Raw genomic sequence first — 21,482 nt, 5'->3', positions numbered from 1 at the left:
TATTTCCATTAGTTCCACGAAAACTGAGCCCTTTTCTTTGGAAGCACTCTTTACCATGCGTCAATATTCACTGTAATTTGCGGGTGATAGACCTCGCAGAGCAGGTTAGTTCGGATCGTTACCACCATTTTACGTGTTAATTCTCCCGCCAAGCAGCATATCTCAAACCACTATCTCTGCAACGCATCTACTCTTACAACCCTCTAGTATGTTGCAATGTTTAATTGCCTATATAGGCGTGATTTCCCTCCCTATGTTACAAATAAAAACAAACACTATACGTACGAAACAAAGAAAATACGTTATTTTCAACTTTTATTTCCAACTAGTGTTTACCCGCAGCTTCGCACGCGTTAACTATTCAATCAGGTAGTTACAATTGAAATGTCGGGATCATAAAAAAATCCCCTGGGAATTTCCAGTATTTACACGCGGTAGCATGTCAAGCCAAGTTCAAGGTAACTGAACAGGCGAGCAGCACCGTGTGTAATATTACCCGAACCATTTGGAGTCACTTTTGACCTCCTCATAACTAAAAACTGATTATATTATAGCCTTCGCAAGTTTTAAAGCTGTAAGTTCTTATTATATTCTTCCGCAAATTTCGCTTGCTGGTAGAAACTAGGCATCGAACATACGGCTCGTCTATGACTACAAATGTGCAAGTTGCAGAAACTTTTCAAAAAGTTGGGAAAGTTCTTGTAAATTTCTGGAAAGGAGGAGGAGGAGGGTTTCGTCTCGATGTTTTAGAATGCATGGAGATAATTAGATACAACACTATAGGGTCTGTTATTATTAGTTTAGTTTCATCTCCCTTGCTACGGCTTGGATCCAATTTCAGCAATGGTAGTTAATAAAACATGCCTTGACAGTAAATAAATAAAAATCAAGGTTGTTTTGAAGGAGGGTTCAAATTTATTAATAATTTGTAGGTAGTTTTGTTTTAGTTCATAAAATATATGTGGGTACTTGGGGAGTTACAGTGACAAATTAAAACGGTGGTTGTGGTTCATTAGTCTAACAACTGGTAGCATGGTGTACGGTTGTCACTCTGAAGATGAGCTCTGGTTGAGTTCGAAACGCGTCAGTGTAGTGTGGTGGTGGTGATAGATGGGTTTGTGTGATTTGTGTGTGTTCTTACAGTGTGGAGGTGGAGGAACTTTGCATAAATAAGCTTAGCTATCGTAAGGCCACGGGTGAGCAAGGAAATTCTTTTAGTTCATTGATACTTATAGACCCCGCAAAGTAACGCCTGATTCAATAAATTACTTACCAAATTTCATGACTCTAAGCCCAACGCTTGTTATTTCGAGATTTTATCCTTTTCCCGTGGAAATATCGGGATAAATAATATTAGAAGGATGCGGGTCCACGGCAATTTAATGCCCACTAGACATTGAAAAGCATTGGAAGCTCCTAGAGATGCGAGAATTTTTGTTCTCATTTTGTAATGATCGGAAGCGGTTATGAAGCGATTGCAGTGCGCATGATTCACGGACGAAACAGTATTTACGTACAACGGCCCGTTCATACTAACCTGACCTAATAATCAATGTGGGTCCGCGCAACACGTGATAGACACATTCTTGTAGCTTTATACGTGCACTTACCACATTCCAGACAGATGACAGTAAGACGATGACCGAATGTTGACGAAGACGAAGCGTTGGCTGGCCTCCCACTACGTGAACTGACGACATCGTGAGAGTTGCGGGCAACCGGTGGTTGCAAGTGGCGAGCCGTCGTTCATTATGACGTTCTCAGGGGAAGGCCTTTGTTCAGCAGTGGACGTTTTCTGGCTGATGATGATGTTGAACGGTAAAATGATTATGGACGTCTCTGAGTGGAGCAGTAAAAGATCTGGCATGTAATTATTGAAAAAGGATTTTCCCATAGCTCAATGTAAAAAAACTAAAATTAGTACTCGTACCTACTATACTACACTATGAATAATCCCCTACAAAAAAATATTAACGTACATGTATCGGACCTGTGAACAGCTTTTTGAAATTACATCTCTGAAAATATCATTAAAAACTTAAGTACTTATCGTCGAAAAATACAGGTTGATTTTCAGGAGACCTGAGCAGGGCCGACTCTACCGGATTCCGTTACTTCTAGACTACTACATCGTACCAATATTAATGAGATTAAAGTTATTTTTGGTTCTTGTTGAAAACAAAAATAATTAAATTATTTACGAAGTGCGTGGGCATTCTGCAATTAAGGGTGCGAGTAAAAAAATTGACTAAATATGCTTTATAATAATTTATATATAACAACGCATTTATAATTCTAAATTCGCTACAAAATGTAAAAATAAATCTTGTTTAATTTATCGGCAGCCAGTGTCTGTCTGGATTATGTACTTGCAATGCACTTTAAATAATAACTACGTGTGGCAGAGTGGGAATCGAATATACGACCGGTATAAATCTGGTTGACAGCGAAGTCTTACCGCAAACCCTCCGATCCTCGTCTCTTACAGCCCCGCTGCTACTAAACGCGACGGACGGCGCTAAGCGTTTTTACACACTCCATTGCGCGGTTAGATATGTCAATGCACAGTGGTTAATTGGCAATACACGCAATGTATAGTGTAACGCTCGCCAAACCTCTATAGGTAGCGCGTAGTGGCCTAGCCGTGAGCTGCAGAGTAAATATCCACAGACAAAGACGCGGACAATAGTGCTACGAAAGGTTGTATATTTGAACAAAGTGTGAAGTATACTGGTGTGGTGGTCTATTTCCATGGGTTTCATTTGTCGATTCGATGGAGCTAGTGGGACTTTTTAGGGTTTACACAGATTTATGTTTCAGTCCCTAACTCTCTATTACCATTAATTTGTCTTAAGTCTCCATTCGCGTTTTCATACATAAAATTAGGTGCCTGGCCCAATTTTAGCCTATTTAAAGAACACATTATAATATATACCTACTCGCCTGCTCGTTTTTCTAATGTACAAAAAAATCTTCAGTAGTACACAGAAAGCCGACAAATAAACTAAAAGAATTTCTTTGCTCACCGGCGACCATAAGATAGCTAAGCTTATTAAGCAAAATATGCATGTTCATGCAGTTCCTCCACTCCATCTCCAGTTGGAGGAACTGCATGAACATGCATATTTTGCATAATAAGCTTAGCTATCTTAAGGTCGCGGGTGAGCAAAGAAATTCTTTTAGTTCATTGATATGGACCTCCGCAAAGTAACGCCTGATTCAATAAATTATTTAGAAAGACAATTCTTAGCTGTAGGACCTACACGACGATCATTTACAATATGCATAATTTATAATTATGGTTACGTAGATATATTTTTACTGCGAGTACGGTTACGCCAGACATGGTTTATTTGTTTCCAAAACTTCCGGGTACTTTCGATTACCGATATCGTTAAAGGAACACCGAAAGCGAATCAAACCTTCGGCATCATAAACTTATTATCACATCAGGGGATAAATTTGGTCCCTTAACAGCGAACCATTACCAAAACACTAGGTACGAGTACACCGAAATAATAAAATATCAAAATCTTAGAAAACTTTATACAATTTCATTTCATACAAAACTCAAAAGAGGCCTTTACAAAGTTATAATAGAGTAGAAATTAGAATAACATTTGTTTGTTTATGCTTTCGATGCCGGGGGGTAAGGGTCAATTTAATTAATTACACGAACCACGACATGCCCCCTATTAAACCTTTGTTATGCATTATTTTACTCTACGAGCGATGGGCTCTTGTTATTGTCTATTTACGGAACGTACGATAATTATGTGGAGCCTGGTTATAATTTAGGTAATAGCTTTTCCCTGCGGGGTCACACGCATGATTCCTTTTGCTAATGCCCTTTTTGAGTTATCGAACTTTTATCGTGAAGATGTCCTGAAGCACGAAAAAAGACAACATAATGAAAGACTCGGGGAGCTGATGAGTGATAGAGAAATGTTCAACTTTAAAGTGCAAATTTTCATTAAAATCGAGCCCAGCTAAAATCTAAACCGGTGGGTGGAAAAATTTGATAAAATTCAGGATGGTAGTAAGTAAATAAAAATAAATAAATATCATGGGACACTTGACACCAATTGACCTAGTACCAAACTAAGCAAAGCTTGTACTATGGATACTAGGCAACGGATAAACATACTTATACATATAGATAAATACATACTTAAATACATATTAAACATCCAAGACCCGAGAACAAACATTCGTGTTATTCACACAAATATCTGCCCCGGCCGGGAATCGAACCCGGGACCTCAAGCTTCTTAGTCAGGTTTTCTAACCACTTGGCCATCCGGTTGTTAAGTATATCAAACTTTCAAGGAAAACTTTAACGGCTAAGTTTGCTTGAGAATTATTAGTAGTTTATGAGTAAATAGCAGCCTAAGGTATAAAATATACTTAAACTTGGAAGATTCCGTATAAAATACGATATCCTTAGAAAAATATTACTTAATTTTTTCGTAATGGCTACGGAACCCTATTTTGGGCGTGTCCGACACGCTCTTGGCCGGTTTTATATATATTTTTTAACTTAGTGAATGTACAACTGAAATAAAAACTATCCTACAAATAACTATTTGTTTAAATGTGTGTTATTTAATAAATATGAAAGAATTCATTTTATTTACTACATACATACAACGCCAAACCATGGAGGTTCATACTAAAACCAAGTACAATGATCGCAATCAAATTACCTTGGATTCTCACCACAGGCCACATAATTATTCTCTAACACACTCGGAATCAATGTAGCTTTCGCCATTTCATTCCGTCTGTCAGTATAGGACGAGGTAGAAAAAGCTAGTGAATGTTGTTTATGAACATTCATGCGTTAGACCAGGCGTTTACAACCTTTTGGTTTTAACGGAAAACTTTTCGTACATCAAAGTTTCACGGCACACCAGTAAAAATAGCCAAGTGCGAGTCGGACTGGCGCGTAGACTAGGCACCTAAACGGTTCCGTACCTAGAGAATACCAGTATAAAATAACGGACAGCAGAGGCTTATTAATATCTCAACTAGAATTGACACTAGAGTTGACACCTTTTGTACGAATCGCATACACTTCGCGGCGATCGCGGCACACCGGTTAAAAACCTCTGCGTTAGACAATAAGGTTTCAGATACTGCAAAAATCCTCCGCAATTTAATCGATGTATTAAGTACTCATTTTAAGTAGAATGGCCTTTCACATCGTCTATTTATTTTGTCATGCTCGAGCGGCAAAATCTGTAAATGCATCGCGATTCGCGAATAGCTTTTGTAATATTCCCAACTGTACCATTAACCGACGCTGCGCGGAAATTAACATTCCACTTCGCGCAAAATGTTGAAAATTGATTTCGTATGATGCAAGTTTAAAATTGGTTCCGCACAAATAGCGCGTTCTTTTATAAACGTAACGTTATATCGGTGTTATATTTAACCTTCGATTAACCAAATGTAAGGTGAGTCAGCTTCAGTCGGTGCTATTAAAAGCTAGTAACGTCTTTGTACGCTACTTTAGTTTGATGCTGGTCTATTCACGTACCAAATTAACTGGGCGATCCATCAGTGAACAGACAGGTATACTGTCTGCAGTGAGAACGTATGTCCGTGTTAATTTATCAGTATTTTAAATTTAATGATGCAGGCTATCCGCAGTTGTTTTGATACTTGGTGAATTTAAGCATTGATGCTTTTGCAAAAGTCATACAAAGTTTCTTAAAATTAATCCCAAATATTTCAGCAGATGGCTCAATTACTTTGAGAAAACCCTCCTCTAAATCGTACCTAATCATACCTCTTGACTTGCTACATTGTGATCAGATCATCGGTTAATGTAAGGAAACACTTATAATTTTGTGTCAAGTCAAATTTAATCACGTGCTGAAAAAATCCGGATTAAATATAAAATAAATACTAATATTATAAATGCGAAAGTGTGTTTGTGTGTTTGTTCGTCTTTCAAGCCGTAACGGAGCGACGAATCGACGTGATTTTTGGAGATAGTTTATAGGCCCGAGAGTGACATAGGCTACTTTTTATCCCGGAAAAATGCACAGTTCCCAAGGGAACAGCGCGCGATAACCGAATACCACGCGGGCGGAGCCGCGGGCAAAAGCTAGTATAATTTATATTTTCTGTAAAGTCCGAACGCCCACAAAATTTTCTGCTAAATAAAACATACATTACCTATTTGAAATTACCCACCATGACAATTGATAGGGTTGGCGCATTTTTCGCCCAACGTATTGGCATCACAACGTATGGGCACTCCGCAGGTACAAGATTTAGGCGAAATGATACATAGTTAGGTCACTTTAAGGTTATTATTTTACTTCAATTGTACCTTCTTTTTGTATATGTACTTGTGTATGTACTTCATTGTAATAATAAATGGAATTCTAAACAAATCTAATATCAACATAACTTGTCGATGAGGAGATACTTTATCAGGTGACTGGCTGAAAGGCCCGTTGTCAGTGCCACGTCAGGCCTGATAGGTGACGCGGGGTCCGATTCAAATGTCACTCGCACGCTTCCGCCATCGACTCCATGACAAAGCTGTTTCATTCCTAGAAACCTAAAATGCACCCTTAACATGAAATTCATAAAGTTGAATTGGAAAACAAATGAGACATAGGATATTGGAAAAGTAAAGCAGGTTTTGTAAACAGAAACACATATCTATACGTAGAAGAGGGGTAGGTACTTACCTTATTTACCTACCATTGGGAATGGTAATTGCCTCTTTCATTTCCCTTTTTTTTATTGAGAGAAATCGACATGACGCTGGCTCAATCGAAAAGTATAGCCAAAACCTAAAAAAAAAAACCTACCATTGGCGGAACGGGACCTATATTGCGGGCAAGAGCTATTTGCAAGGCCTTATGATGGCGCATCATACGATTGATCACGGATTTTTGAGTAAACTAAAAAACGATAAACTTTCACAGAGCGAGGTCTTTTAGACTGCGACACCGTAGCGGGGTGTCCCATTTTGTCCATACCTACAGCTATCCTCCGCCGGTTCTGCTTGGTAGTCCTAGTTAAAGTAGTCGGACTGAGTGCTTTAGTATTGCCTGCTTTGTAAACTATGTCAGCTTCACCTAGCCAGTGCTTCCGGTACCAATACCATAACTAGTCAGCACCAGTAGCATTTAGTATCAAAATATGGCACACATATAAAAAAAATAGAAGATTCACAGAGAAGATTTTTGCTCTCTGATCCTAGCTTGTATGCGTATCCAACTATCCAATCGACAGAAATTAAAATTAGCTATTATTTTAATTTTTGGGTACTTGACAATAGGAACCCTGGATAGTTAAATAAACACTAAACTAAATCCCTTACTAAAGTAAATTTTGCTGCATAGTTTTTAAATACCCGAGTAGACACTTTGACATTCCAAATTAGCTAATGTACATAAATTCTGTACAGTTCTGTTCTGTTTTACATGCAAAAGGTGGCTTACCTAAATACATACGTTTTTCACCTACTTATATAGCTTTAACAGAGCCGCACAAAGACTCGTAAAGTGGTGTCTTACGTCATTATATAGAATCACCATTGCACCATGCATTCATTATTGATAAGCTAAAACCTTTTTTGATCATTATACTGCATCAAACATTGCAATACAACTAACATGAATCGCTCATAGCAATATTTCTAAAAGTATTCGCGTACAAAACACATGCCTGCAACTTTACAGCGCTCCATAAAATAGCTCAAATGCATTCGCTTTATTTTTAATCTTCCGCTTTGTAATTCGTGGTGTAATAGGTATAACATATAAATATGATGAATGACCCCGTCAAGTGTCAAATTTATTATAGTTTGGGTACATGGTAAGCGAACAGTAAAGAGGGTTAATGTAGGGTAATTGGCGAGATAGAAGATATTAGCCGTATAAAAATTAAAATTTATTTTAGTTTATCTTTCACAAACTTCGTTAAGTCTTCTTTTAATTAATTTGTTCTTCTTTTGTTCTACTTCTCTTATTAAAAGATGAACAGTCGAGGGCATAAAATTATCTATACAGCCATTGAGTCAAATATTATATGTACCATCAGCCAAATATGTGGTCTACCACCCTAAAGTTGATAATCGTTTGCATGTCATAAAACAATAATGCCAATAGACATGTCTGTGAACTTGAAAGTTCGACTTTAGCGACATATTTATTTGATAGGAACTTGTTTGAACATTGATAGACCACATATTTGGCTGATGGTACCATCAACCTAGAGTGGAATCAAGGTGAAGCTATAGATATTTTTGACGTTTTGGTCACGTTCGTATATTTATGACCTTGACTGAACATTGACTCATTATAACAAAAACATACCATCAATGCCAAAGATCGTGATGAAATGGTTAAAAATGTCTACCATTGCATTACGTAATGTATAACATGCTTTTTAACTTTTAAAACGGACAATTCTTGTTAATTCTTGTAAATTTATTTCGAGGTTCTCGAAAACGGTTCTAACGATTTCGAAGAAAACTTTATTCTGAAGGGATTTTCGGCGGCAAACAATCGATTTAGCTTGGGCTTATTTCTGGGAAAATGCGTATTTAGAGTTTTAGCTGTAGCAAAGCTCGGTCGCCCACGTACTAAGACTCTGATAACGATAAAAACAAAATGGTGTCTCCTTATTAAATGGGTTACACCACTAACCAATAATTCCAAGATACGGCTCAAATAAAAAACACTACATAGGTAAAACCTTCGTTTAACCCTGAAAACAATAAATTAAATAATTTTAAATCAGCTGCAGAATTAGTAATAAAATTGCTTTAAAAATCAGAATGGTTTATCAATTAAGAAGGCTTAGGTGGGCTTGCAAATAGAGTTAACCTATTTAACTCCGAGTGGAATGGTATGGTAATCTAGGGATAATCTCAAAATGTATGGAATTGTCACCCGTAATCCAGGGTTCAGCACATTTTTTTTGAACCCTACACCGTGCAAGCGACTCTTAAGTTTGTTTTAGTTACCTTACCTTGTATTACCATACAAAATTGAAAATCAAATTATTGAAAATAAAAAAAATGAAATTTAATTTAATTCACATTCAGTCACTCCACCAGAGGACGGCCATCGACGGCGAGGCAGACCGAAAAGGAGATGGCGGGAAGGTGTGGAGATCAAGAGGAGAGGCCTTTGCCCAGCAGTGGGACACTATTGTAGGCTAGTAAAAAAAAATAGACAGAGCAAGAAATATTAACGTAACATGTGACTTTAAATGCACCGCTAAGAAAACATTCTTTCAAAAAATTACTAAAAATTTAATTTTTACCCGAAATTATTTATTTTAAAATATGTATTGGCTCTATTTTCATATTTTTATTATAAATAATATGATATCATATGGCGAATTCAGAAATTGTTAAATACGGTACCTATATTGAGGTGTCACCTACCCAACACAAAACTGACTTGATATGAAAAATAAACTATTGCGTGTAAAACACATTGTGTAACCGGAATAGCCTCCGATACATGCGTAAACGCCGGCCTTGCCCCGCTGATCGGGATCATAGCCTGAAAATACTGTGTGTCGTGTCGGCGTAATGCAAGTAAGGGCGCGATCACACGACCAGAAAGTGTAAGTGACTGAATCTACAGGAGAAAAGATCCTAGTCGCTGTCGTAGCTAGGTGAATACTTGAGTGCTTTGATTGGTTGATTAAACGTCATTACCATCTCACGTTTATGAGCACAACGGAAGGACAAGTCGAATCTACAGAACAACGGCTCAACTGATAGTGTCTTTTGCAACCTCGATATACAAGAATTGAATTGAATGACAAGTCCCAAGAATTTTGATCACGCTAGATTTAGCATCGCTATGTCTTTAAATATCTAAGATGTTTTTTATTAAAATGTTAACCTGAGCATCATCTCTTTTAATAATACTTGCCGAAACGATAATGATGAAAGAAAAATCGCCACAAAAGCACTGCCCATCTAGATCGTCCCATGCCTGCTATTCGAGAAATGCGTGTTAAAGTTCTGGCAGCTTAGTTCGTGGTAGTAAAAAGGGTCTTACTCCTTAAGTTTTGGGTTAATGCATTTGAAATTTAGCTTGTTTTACCCGGGATGATATAATGCTTTCATGAATACGTCACTTTTTTTAAAAACTTATATATTTTTTAAGATACAAGACCTTTTAGACAGGTACTTAGAGTTGTGGCCGTAATGCAGAAACGTTTTGTTGAAATTTTGAGATGCGTCCAAAACTGAGCAAGAATTATTGGACAATGGCAACATGAAAATATAAACACAAAGACCAAAATAGTTTAAGCACCTTTATAAATCAACTTTGTTACAGTAACAAGATCACTGTAAACGATAATAAGTGCATGCATCTTCAATAGGAACCTATTTTTGTCATTTAGATAATTTTGCAAATGTTCATCTGGTACCATTATCGTATTTTATTTATATTTTTAAGGCACTTCTACCATTATTTAAGATACCAACATGTATTATATAATTACAAAATATGTATATTATATGATTAAAAAGGTTTTTAACCACTAAAACTCATTCTGAACTAGAATAAATTAAACAAAAATATTCTTTATAAAGTTTTGAGCAACTAAAACTTTGTATCCTTTTTTTAAACTATGAAATTAAACAATAGTAATAATACCGTAAGTACTTGAAATCTAAACAAAGTTTTATGGTTTTTATTAGTTGGTTCATGAAATTGACATCTTTATGTTTAAATTAAAATCTTGTTTGAATTGTGAAGAAAATAATTTAAGTTATATGGCATGCTTTATCGATCGAACCATAGTTTGAAAATTGTGTTATATTCAGAAATTCGTTATTCGAGCATGTTGAATGCTGAGCAGGGTGAGGCGTTAAATAATCGTTAAAAAGATAAATCAAGATAATGACTTTGCAAGTGATTTCTTTTTTGGTGCCAAAATCTTCTTTTTTTTTATTCGACTGGATGGCAAACGACCAAGTGGGTCTTCTGATGGTAAGAGATCACCACCGCCCATAAACATCTGAAACGCCAGGGGTATTGCAGATGCGTTGCCAACCTAGAGGCCTAAGATGGGATACCTCAAGTGCCAGTAATTTCACCGGCTGTCTTACTCTCCACGCCGAAACACAACAGTGCAAGCACTGCTGCTTCACGGCAAGATTAGCGAGTAAGATGGTGGTAACAATCCGTGCGGACCTTGCACAAGGTCCTACCACCTGCAAAAATCTCCAAAATTAAAGCAATTATTTTGATGTTTTAACAATTTTAACATTCCCTATGTCACCTTTCCAAAAATACCTAACCTACTTAACGAAATTTATCGCACCCCACACGTTAAAATCCGTTTAGTATTAATAAGCCGTAAAGCTTGCTATAGAATTAAACACACATAAATACAATACATAGCTAGTTAAGTATGTATGTAGTTAAGTATGGAGGAAAACATAGAAAAAATCAACGGGGGCGAAGCCGTGGGCAACAGCTAGTTCTTCAATACAAATTGCACATATTTAATTCGGCAAATCAAATTATAACAAACAAATACTATAATATAATCTTTACTATAAAATAATTGTATGTAGTAAAATAATTGGAACGGTAATTCTGTAGCAATACAAAGATTTTTACAACTTTAGAAACTTATGGTGTAATTTCAAAAAACAGCCCCAAGTACAATAGTAATTGAAAACTCGGTTTTTATTGAAAGCGGAAATTGGATTCTAGCAAGAAGTACATAGGTAGCTAATAACACGAAAAGCAATTAAAACAAATATTGCTTGGCAGCATGGTCGGTCAGTAGTCCACCATTATGTTATACTTCCACTGACATGGTTTTATTAATATTAATTTAATTTTTGTACTTTTCCTAAATACACCTGTTCAAAAACGTTCCAGTACCAAATTCGTATAAGAATTCGCACAAAATTTTATGAAATAATGAAAAACGCCTTACAATTTACAGTAGCCTCTAGCTTTTATTTAGGCACTCCCTCGCACTGACCTCGTCGAATATATAACTCCACGATTTGTACTCTGGCCCTTATAATTTACTACGAAGTGCAAAATTCGAATTTCGTATCTTGCCGTCCCTCTGACACTTGAACTATTTAATACGAGAGTGAGAGGGACGGTACGATACGAACTTTGATTTTCTAATTTCGTAGTAGCCCCTCTGCTTAGCTGCGCGTGGCTGCGCCCGCGCTTTGAGAACGTCATGATCATCCGCCAATGTTTATATTGTAAATTAGGTTTTCATAGCCTTTTGATACAAACGAAAACGAATGTATGCCAGTAGGTTAGCAGAACGTGGATTGCCGACCGCGTACAAAAATTTTAGCCGAAAATATCTAGGGCTTAATAATGACTTCACTCAATATAACGTCAAATTGTGGTCGTTTTCAAGGTAACTTATCTTTCTTGCCCACTGCAAACATTAAAAATAGCTGTGAATGTCGTTTCAAATAAATAAATATGGCATTAGAAATAAAATTCTGGGTTTAATGTCTATTCATAACGTTTATGAGGTATTAAGCGAACAAACCGACTGGATCGTAAAACTAAATATATGCACCACCCATGGTGTTAAGTGATTGAGTAACCCGCGTCAACACCCACCAGTCGTATTTCATTAAGTTCATAATTATTTACGGTTATTAGGTCAAGTCATTATCAATTTAGACTATCGCTTAAAACTAGTTTCGTGAAATTGGGGTGCACAATTGCACCATTTAACAGGTGTGTTCAGTTAAAGTAACTAACCCAACCATGTCTTTAAATACATTATAGGTAATAGATTAATTTGAAAAACCTTGAAACACGCATAACGAAAAGTTGAGGAACAGGGTTCGACGCTCAGCCTCAGTTATACCTACTTTCATGTACTTTTTTTTGTCAATTTGTTCTATTTATGAGTTGATCATGCCTGATGGTGTCACGTCGTCATTATGGTCAACTTGTCCGCATAGGCTCTTGTGCATTATCTTTAATCTATTTGTTATCTTAACTGAAAATTTTTTGTTGTTCAATAAAAAAGCGAGAAATATTTAAGTACCTACTTAAATACTTTTGTTTGTTTGTTACAGATGCTGAACAGCGAGTATGGAATCTGATATGCACCATTACATAATATCTTAGCGACAAAATGTATCGTTTTCTGTACATTGATGGTTTCCTTTCTGAAGTAAAAGCAAAGTTTGTTCAGAAAGCGGCAATGCAGCGATAAAATGAGCACACGTGAAGTGGAACTATCGGGTGGGGCGCCATGGGGATTCAGAATGCACGGTGGGGCTGACCAGAACCAACCTCTAAGGATATCCAGGGTAAGTCAATACACGATACTGAACGGACGGACGTAACATCCGTTTGGCGAAAGCTCTACTGTGCCCTCGACAAACTTGTTTTAAAATAATGTGAGATATTTAGTTCGTAAGTTGACCCGTTGAATTTAGTAATTTTATCAAATATAACTCACGAAAACTTAAACAACACCTATTAGGTCAATATTATTAATGGTTTACCCTTGAAATGTCGACGAACTTTTAATCTAATTTCAGTTAAAAGTAAATGTTTTCCTATTTTTCATTTCATCAAATATTCACTGCCCCGAATGATTAAAATTAATATTTTTAAATCACCGATTTTTAATTTCTGGAAATATTATTTAATAGATTGTTTATTTGGCAGAACTTCATTTCATATTTTAAATTTCATACTTTTTGAATTAAATTTATTTTTGTTGGCGTCGCAGTTCTAACCTAACCTAACCTACTTTACTGGTAGCGATTTATTTTTGTTGGAGTCGCAGTTCCAACCTAACCTTATTTTCTGGCAGCGATTTATTTTTGCTGGGGTCGTGGTTCTAACCTAACCTAACCTAATTTATGATGTTTTCTAATAATACATTGAATAAACAATCAGCGCTATTTAGTTGTTCTGTCTCATGAATAAATAGTTGATGAAATAATTTTTTAAGCAAATAATAATCCGTGTAGTGTTGTTGCAAAACCTAATTGTTTTACTATGTAATGAATAGAAAATGAAGTAAAATTACTCCAAGACAAAAAATAGTATTGAATATTCTATTAATTGTTTTTGATGAAATGAAATTCGATAAATAGTTTGTCGATATATCAAGGGGCACCCATTATTAATGCTTTGATAATGACCTGAACTCTGATAATGAGTATCATCTGCTTTAGCACTTTACGGATTTACGTAGTTCAGAATAGATGTTTGCTACAGATTTTATTCGTTTTCAATTAGTAAATACATATAGAAAAACAAAACAGAGTTGACTCATGTTAGTGCAATGCAACATGCAACATAAATAAAAATCAGTCAGGTGGATAATGGTTCCTGTAAACATGGACTACTTATGAACATTCACTGGATTAAATTAATCAGTGTTGAGCTCGGTTTAGCAATCTCACATAGTGTTCAAAATTATCAAAATGAGATACATTTACCTACTCACAAGGCTCTTTTAGGATTTGCAAACTGCGGTAAATTACCGTCCTCACCAAAGTACGTAGAGGTATTAAACGAAGACATGTAAAGGTGGAACGAAATGTACTCTTGGTGACGTGCCAGAAACTAGTCTTTATTTATCGAATGGTCCTGAACAGTAATTACGAGTACTAAACACGCTCTTTTCCCACTGGAAAAGGAAAACTAATTAAGTACTTACATCGAAGCGCCGATCGCACTCTACTTAGAAATGCAAATGCGATTAAATATTTAACGTATACTCAAAGGGAATTTATGGTCAATGTTAGTACCTCTAGATTTTAGTGTGGCTAAAAATAAACATGTTTAAGATTATGCATTTGACTCTGAATTGAAAGGTGCTTTAAAAAAACATGTCCTACCATATTCTTTGTCATATGTCCCTCAGACGAGATTTTGTTCGAAATAACCTGACTACGAAGCTTGGAGACACTTTGCTAAAGTTCCCAATTCCCGGTCAGGACCGATAAAATGTATAAAAAATACAATTTTTCCCTCTATATATTTGTCTACATATATAATATGTACCTAATCGGTAGTTTTCCGGTCACCGTCTAAAATGTCATTCAATGTCGACAAAATTTCGATGGTGACTAAAAATCACCTTGCGCCATGCACCATCCAAGCCTATGTTCTCACTGCCAGCAGTATCCAGTGTGCACAAGCACACGCCTCCTCTAAGTATAAGAGCGCATTTACACCTCTCGTATAAGAATGTTAACCCATTGTTGCCTAGTGCCCATATTATAGTAGGTACAGGCTTACCTTAGTTTAGAGCTAAGACATTGGTCCCATTAATCCATTTATCTTTTTGTTTATATAAAATTACTTGGTAGCTGTTGCCCGCGACTGCGTCCGCGTAGAATTCGTTTAACGCTATCCGGCAGGAACTATGCAATTTTCCGGGATAAAAACTATTCTATGTCCTTTCCCGGGACTCAAACTATCTGTATATCGAATTTCGTCTAAATCGGTTCAGCGGTTTAAACGTGCAGAGGTAACAAACAGACAGCCTTACGCATTTATAACATGAGTGGGATACATAAAAAATACGTTGTTGAACAATTAGGTCACCAACATTACGTACAATAGTATTATATTCGCCTTTCAGTAATGAAATTGCTACATAATTTATTTCTTGCAGAGCTTGAGCGATACACCGCGGCGCACATTTGATGTGAGTAAGATTGTGCTTCTGTTTGTTTCACAAATATTAATCAATCATTTCTCTTGACGATACCTTCAGCGCCTTCTTTATTAAATTTATCGTACGGGTAAAGCTAAAAAAGGCCGAGAAAATCTTACACTAACGCTTGAATCACCATGAATGTTGATATGAATGATGCTTTTACTTACTGTAATGCAATAAATCTGAAATTGGCTTCAAAATTTACTAACAAATTGGGCCACACAATACATTTTGAATGTAGAATTTTAAAGAGGATATCATCGAGTACGTATAATATTTGGTACAAAATGATAATCAGTACTATGTATGGCGTAACTTGAGTAGGAAAGCAATTGACATTCCATTTATGAAAATCAGTCTCCGTTGGTTACATTTCTTAGATTTTTCAATCTATGAAAATAATTTCCATTTAAATAGTTTTCTGATATTTCTCCGAGCTTGTTTATTGTTGTTATATAAATCTAATTATTGCGTAAGAAATAACGCATAACATAGAGTAAACATTTATTTTACTCACTTCAGAAGCTACTTTTATGCATTAAAAGGTATCTGAAAATAAACAGAAACAGAAGAATGCCATAATAAATCAAAACAAGATAAATATGAAAATACGCAACTGGCATAGAAATAAACTACGAAGCTCTCGCTGAACTACTTTCGACAGACAAAGTTTTCTAATAAAACTTAAGAATGCAGATGACATAGCATTTTCTAGAGTGGCTTTGAAATCAATTTAACATTTCCTTTAAGTGGAAAACTTGTACAACGATCAAAATGATACTATTTAAATAATACGATACTATTTAAACAATAACGTCTGTCCTCTCAAAGTTCTGGGGACTCTATAAGGCTGGTTTAATAGAAACCTACTTGCTTGTGTTTATGAACACATCTGCAACTGAGCAATTAAGCTTGATTAAGCTAATTGTTGCTTGTTTAATTTTACTAGCACTAGGAGCGACAATGTACACGTCCGAATATGTGTTAACAGATTGTGTTGTTACGAACCAATACTATTCCCGCTAAGATTGGTTTTTTGGAATCTTTTTGTATTTTTTATTTCAATTCCAAATTTTTACTTTTACAGCCATCCCGTAAAACCTAAATTGAAAATACAAACTGAAATATAGCTGCACAGAAAAATAAGACCAGCACTGGGAATCGAACGCAGATCCTCGGCATTGCGTGCCACGTGCTATACCCCTACACCACTGCTGGACAACGGTACGACACGAATTTCCCCTATGCACCACATATCTCAGCTTGTTTGTTTCTTATTTAGCCACTTAAGCAGCGACGCTAGCGACATCTATGCCGTAGCCCTCATCGAGAAATTTTCGGCATTCCATTGGAACTAACCGCTCACCCGGACAAGAATCTTAATTTGATTGCTTAATAACGACATCTCTTTGTTGGTGAGGGCTACGGTATAGATCACGTCACTGCTTAAGTGGCTAAATAAGAAACAAACCAGCTGAGAGTGCTGGTCTTATTTTTCTGGTTTTTCTGTGCATCTATATTTCAGTTTGTATTTTCAATTTAGGTTTTAAGGGATGACCGTAAAAGTAAAAATTTGGAATTGAATTAAAAAATACAAAAAGATTCCAAAAAAAACAATCTTAATTTGATTGCTTAAGAACGACATCTCTTGTCCGGGTGAGCGGTTAGTTCCAATGGAATGCCGAAAGTTTCTCGATGAGGGCTACGGTATAAATGTCGCTAGCGTCGCTGCTTAAGTGGCTAAATAAGAAACAAACAAGCTGAGATATGTGGTGCATAGGGGAAATTCGTGTTGTACCGTTGTTCAGCAGAGGTGTAGCGGTATAGCACGTGGCACGGAATGCCGAGGGTCTGGGTTCGATTCCCAGTGCTGGTCTTATTTTTTCTGGTTTTTCTGTGCATCTATATTTCAGTTTGTATTTTCAGTTTAGTCCCGCTGTTTGTTCTCTTAAACCAGGTTTCAATTTTTTTCCCAGTACTTACATTACTGATTGGCAGAAATAACTTTTTCTTCTACCAGTGCAGGTAATGTTACTTTTGGTTTCGTATCGGTAGCGATGAGACTTTTTAATATTTCATTATGTTAATAATCGAACTATCAGTTCTATCTCCAAACATAACGATAGACAGAGATTTTTCCGAACCGACGGTAGTTTTTTTTCTGACATTCATACGAGTAAGTGCTTGCTATAGCCGAAATTGAATAAAGATAGTTAGACTTTGACTTTTAACTTTGATAGCTATAATACTTAGTCCTATTAACTTGTCTCTTTGCTGTTCATTATCCAAATTACTAAAAATTTACTCCTATGACAAACAATCGTATTGGCTCTAAGCTGTTGTATCTCCAATAAATAAAGTCATGAGAAAAAGTAACTTAAACACTGGCTTTTTCATTAATTACCTGTCTTCAATGTGACTGTGACGAGCCTGTCGTGCGTTAATCTGCCTGATCAAAGCGGTTAATTCGGATTAAGGGCTTTCCTGCCCGACCTTCCGGAGGTCATACGCAGCCCTCATTACGCAGAGATTGGGCCTCCACAATGCTTTGTCGTTTGCCGACGCGTAAATAGTTCTGCGAACCCTCAACTAAAATGAGAAATACGTCATTTTGCAAATCGTCGTAAACGTAATTACGTCTGTGTGAAATCTGCTTGATATATAATCGCATTGAAAGGAAAACGCGTTAGACTATCGTTGTTTTACTTACTATGGTTTTAAGACGAGTTAATTGAAGTTAATGTACAACCTTAACGTGAAATAAACGCAATCAAATTAGCTACTTTATTAATTCGATTAAGTGTTCAGGGATATAATAATAAAATATTACTTTACATAAAATTAATGTGTACAACGTATTGTTTAAGTGTCTTTATTTAACCTAATATTTAACCTTGCTTTGTTAATTAGAATAGCACAGTATTAAGTGCAAAGTATGTAGAGAATGCCTTTAAATAAATATAATAAATTGGGCATGGGATTTCAGTGGATACAGGGTTAGATCGTATAGGCGACGCACGTGCGTGGCGGAGTCACGCGGCGCACGTGTTCCGCTTGCAAATAATACTTAAACACAACCTGACCACACATACTAGACCCTTGGCGCTTCACTCCGGGCTCCTTTTCAGACTTTATAAACTTCAGCAGAGAGAGGAGGTATATCTCAGCTTATACTGGTTCTTTGACACTGCCTATGCCCATACAATGCGACAATATTCCCTATCCTATCACACATAGGTAGTATTACATTAGCACGATTCAGAAATTTCACAGTAAGCAAATATTATGGCCAGATAATGACCTTTGAATTCATGGTTATCTTGATTTTACATTTTGTCGTAAAATTACCATAATATCGAAAGCAAAATTTACTTACCGCTTTGTGCACCTACAAACAGGAAAGGTGTCATATTTTATTATATTTCTGGCGTCTTGTTATAACTTAAATGTTATTCCTTAACTTGTCTTGATAAATCTAAACTAAAATATGCCATCGTAGCATAAATAGGATCTTTGGACTTAGTTTAACACCAGTTTTTTTGTGAAAAATGTTTGAGACTTATAATTTTCAAGCTGATTTTATGAAGGCATGTTTTAGAGTTTTATTAAGCTCAGCTCAGCACTTTCATAGTATTTTATGCAACAGTTGTTTAACAGGGTTCAAAAAAGGAGAGTTAGAAAAAGACGCCACAAGCTTTTTTTGACTTACTTATACAACTATAGCATATAATACTTTTTCTTTGACTGGGTACTTATTAATTACAATACAAAATTAGAGATTAGTAAAAAGTATGGCAAACGCAAAGAGAACGTAAACAACATTAAACAAGGAGAAATATGAAAATGTCAAACATTGTCTAAAATAAGTTAAATTTTATTTTTGATTGACGTTTACTTGCCTGTGACGATGTTAAAAATACGCGTTACTTATGTTGGCCTGCTATGGATTATATTCGAAAAGTTTTTATTATGTATAAAAACCATATAAAATATGTAACTGGCTGCACCTTAGCCTTCACGAAAATACGAAATTAAAAAAAAACCGGCCAAGAGCGTGTCGGACACGCCCAAGATAGGGTTCCGTAGCCATTATGAAAAAAATCAAGCAATATTATGTGCGTTATACCACAATTTAAACACTTACTACAGTCTTAAAATCTATTACCAGAAAAAGAGCGTATCTTCGCGGCACTTACGTCCTTTTGTTGAGAAGCGCAGTTTTTCGGCAATAACTCAAAAACGGTATATCCGATCATGTTGAAACCAATTTTCGTTGAAAGTATTTATTAAGCGTTACCTTTCCATATGAGCAAACGGTTTACAAGATAGAGGGGGGGGACACAATTTTTGCTCCTTTGGAAACGATTATTTCCAGAAATCTTCACTTAATCAATCAAGGAATCCGAGGGATGGGCATAGGAGCAGAGGCAGACCCAAGAGGAGATGGCGGGACGACCTGAGCGCTTTTCAGCTCGATTGGCAGGTGCATGCCCACGACAGGGAAGAGTGGCGAAGAAAAGAGGTGGCCTTTGCCCAGCAGTGGGACATAATACAGGCTACATAAAAAAAAACTAAAAGTTTTTGAGAAACCTTACTATCTTTTCAAAAGAGCTGTCGAACTATATGCCACACGTTGATGCGAGTTATAAAAAAATATTCAATTTCTGTTACGTGTATAGAGTGCCCCCCCCCCTATAAATATTTATTTTTGTAATTTAACTACAAAACTAAATGGCGGCTTTGACAAGACATCTGTACTGCAATTTTCATTGATATACATCTTGTACTTTTTGAGTAAAATGCCTGTGACATACGGACGGACGTACGGACAGACAGACAGACGGACTTAACGAAACTATAAGGTCTCTTTTTCTGGTTTTTCTGTGCATCCATGTCTCAGTTTGTATTTTCGAAACTATAAGGGTTTCGAAAATACAAACTGAGACATGGATGCACAGAAAAACCAGAAAAAGAGACTAGCGCTGGGAATCGAACCCAGGTGCTCAGCAATCCGTGCTGCGTGCTATAACCCCTACACCACCGCTGGACAGGAATCTAGACACGAATTTTTCCTCATCAAATTATGATTGGTTGCTTAGTAGCGACATCTCTTGTCTGGGTGAGCGGTTGGTTCCGAAAGAGTGTGACGTCTCTCGATGAGAGCGGAACATAGATGTCGCTAGTGCTGCTGCATAAGTAGCGTAGTAGAAATAAGCAACCTGAGATATGTATGCATAGGAAAAGTAAGTAAGTTGCAGTATGGGTTGCAGTATCGTTTTAGCAACATTACGATACAGTGCTGTTATGGGGAATAGACAATATACTTAGACTTTTCCAGAATCTTGTTATGTATACTGTTATATTACTATTCGTGATTAAGTCACAGATTACAGTATAGGAGTAGAAAAAAGAATTAAATCTTTATTTCCCTATAAAATGTAGAAACAGCCAAAAATGCTGAGACTGCTCTGAATGGATCCGTGATCTAGTTTTCAGTTGAAATAAGTGACAATGGTTGAAACTTCAGTGCTTCATTATACCAGTTTCAGAAGCGCCGAGGAATTAGTTCGCATTTTATCTACTTAGCAAACAGCTTTAGAAGGTACCTACTGATTGTTAACTACTGAACTGGTCTAGGAATCTTAAAATACCGGGGAAAGCATATCGTTATTGTTTTTCACTAAAATGTGTCTGTAAATATGCACACATTTTTGTAGTGAAACTGGACTAAAGCTTGTTCCATTGATTCTTTAGCTTCAAGGTGATTATGTAGTTAATTACTTGAA

General features: G+C 36.4%; 2 protein-coding genes across 4 annotated transcripts in view; one reads left to right on the top strand and one right to left on the bottom strand.

Moving 5' to 3' along the window:
• Positions 1-21,482, top strand: part of CAP (Cbl-associated protein) — a 183,878-nt gene that overhangs the window by 13,923 nt on the left and 148,473 nt on the right. For 2 of the 3 annotated variants that reach the window (XM_074086863.1, XM_074086861.1), the window contains exons 2-3: positions 13,085-13,321; positions 15,652-15,684. In XM_074086863.1, the coding sequence (XP_073942964.1) occupies positions 13,226-13,321; positions 15,652-15,684 (129 nt within the window). In that variant the 5' untranslated portion in view covers positions 13,085-13,225. The remainder of the gene's footprint in view (positions 1-13,084; positions 13,322-15,651; positions 15,685-21,482) is intronic. The other variant, XM_074086862.1, reaches the window with a different exon arrangement.
• Positions 3,178-21,482, bottom strand: part of LOC141427433 (putative sodium-dependent multivitamin transporter) — a 214,150-nt gene continuing 195,845 nt past the window's right edge. The window contains exon 12 of the transcript XR_012451323.1: positions 3,178-3,198. The gene's annotated coding sequence lies outside the window, so the exon portion shown is untranslated. The remainder of the gene's footprint in view (positions 3,199-21,482) is intronic.

This window comes from Choristoneura fumiferana, chromosome 4, assembly GCF_025370935.1.
Source record: "Choristoneura fumiferana chromosome 4, NRCan_CFum_1, whole genome shotgun sequence".
In the NCBI taxonomy this organism is placed as follows: Eukaryota; Metazoa; Arthropoda; class Insecta; order Lepidoptera; family Tortricidae; genus Choristoneura; species Choristoneura fumiferana.
The sequence above is the reverse complement of the archived record's forward strand: the minus strand, read 5'-3'. Positions and strand labels throughout refer to the sequence as shown.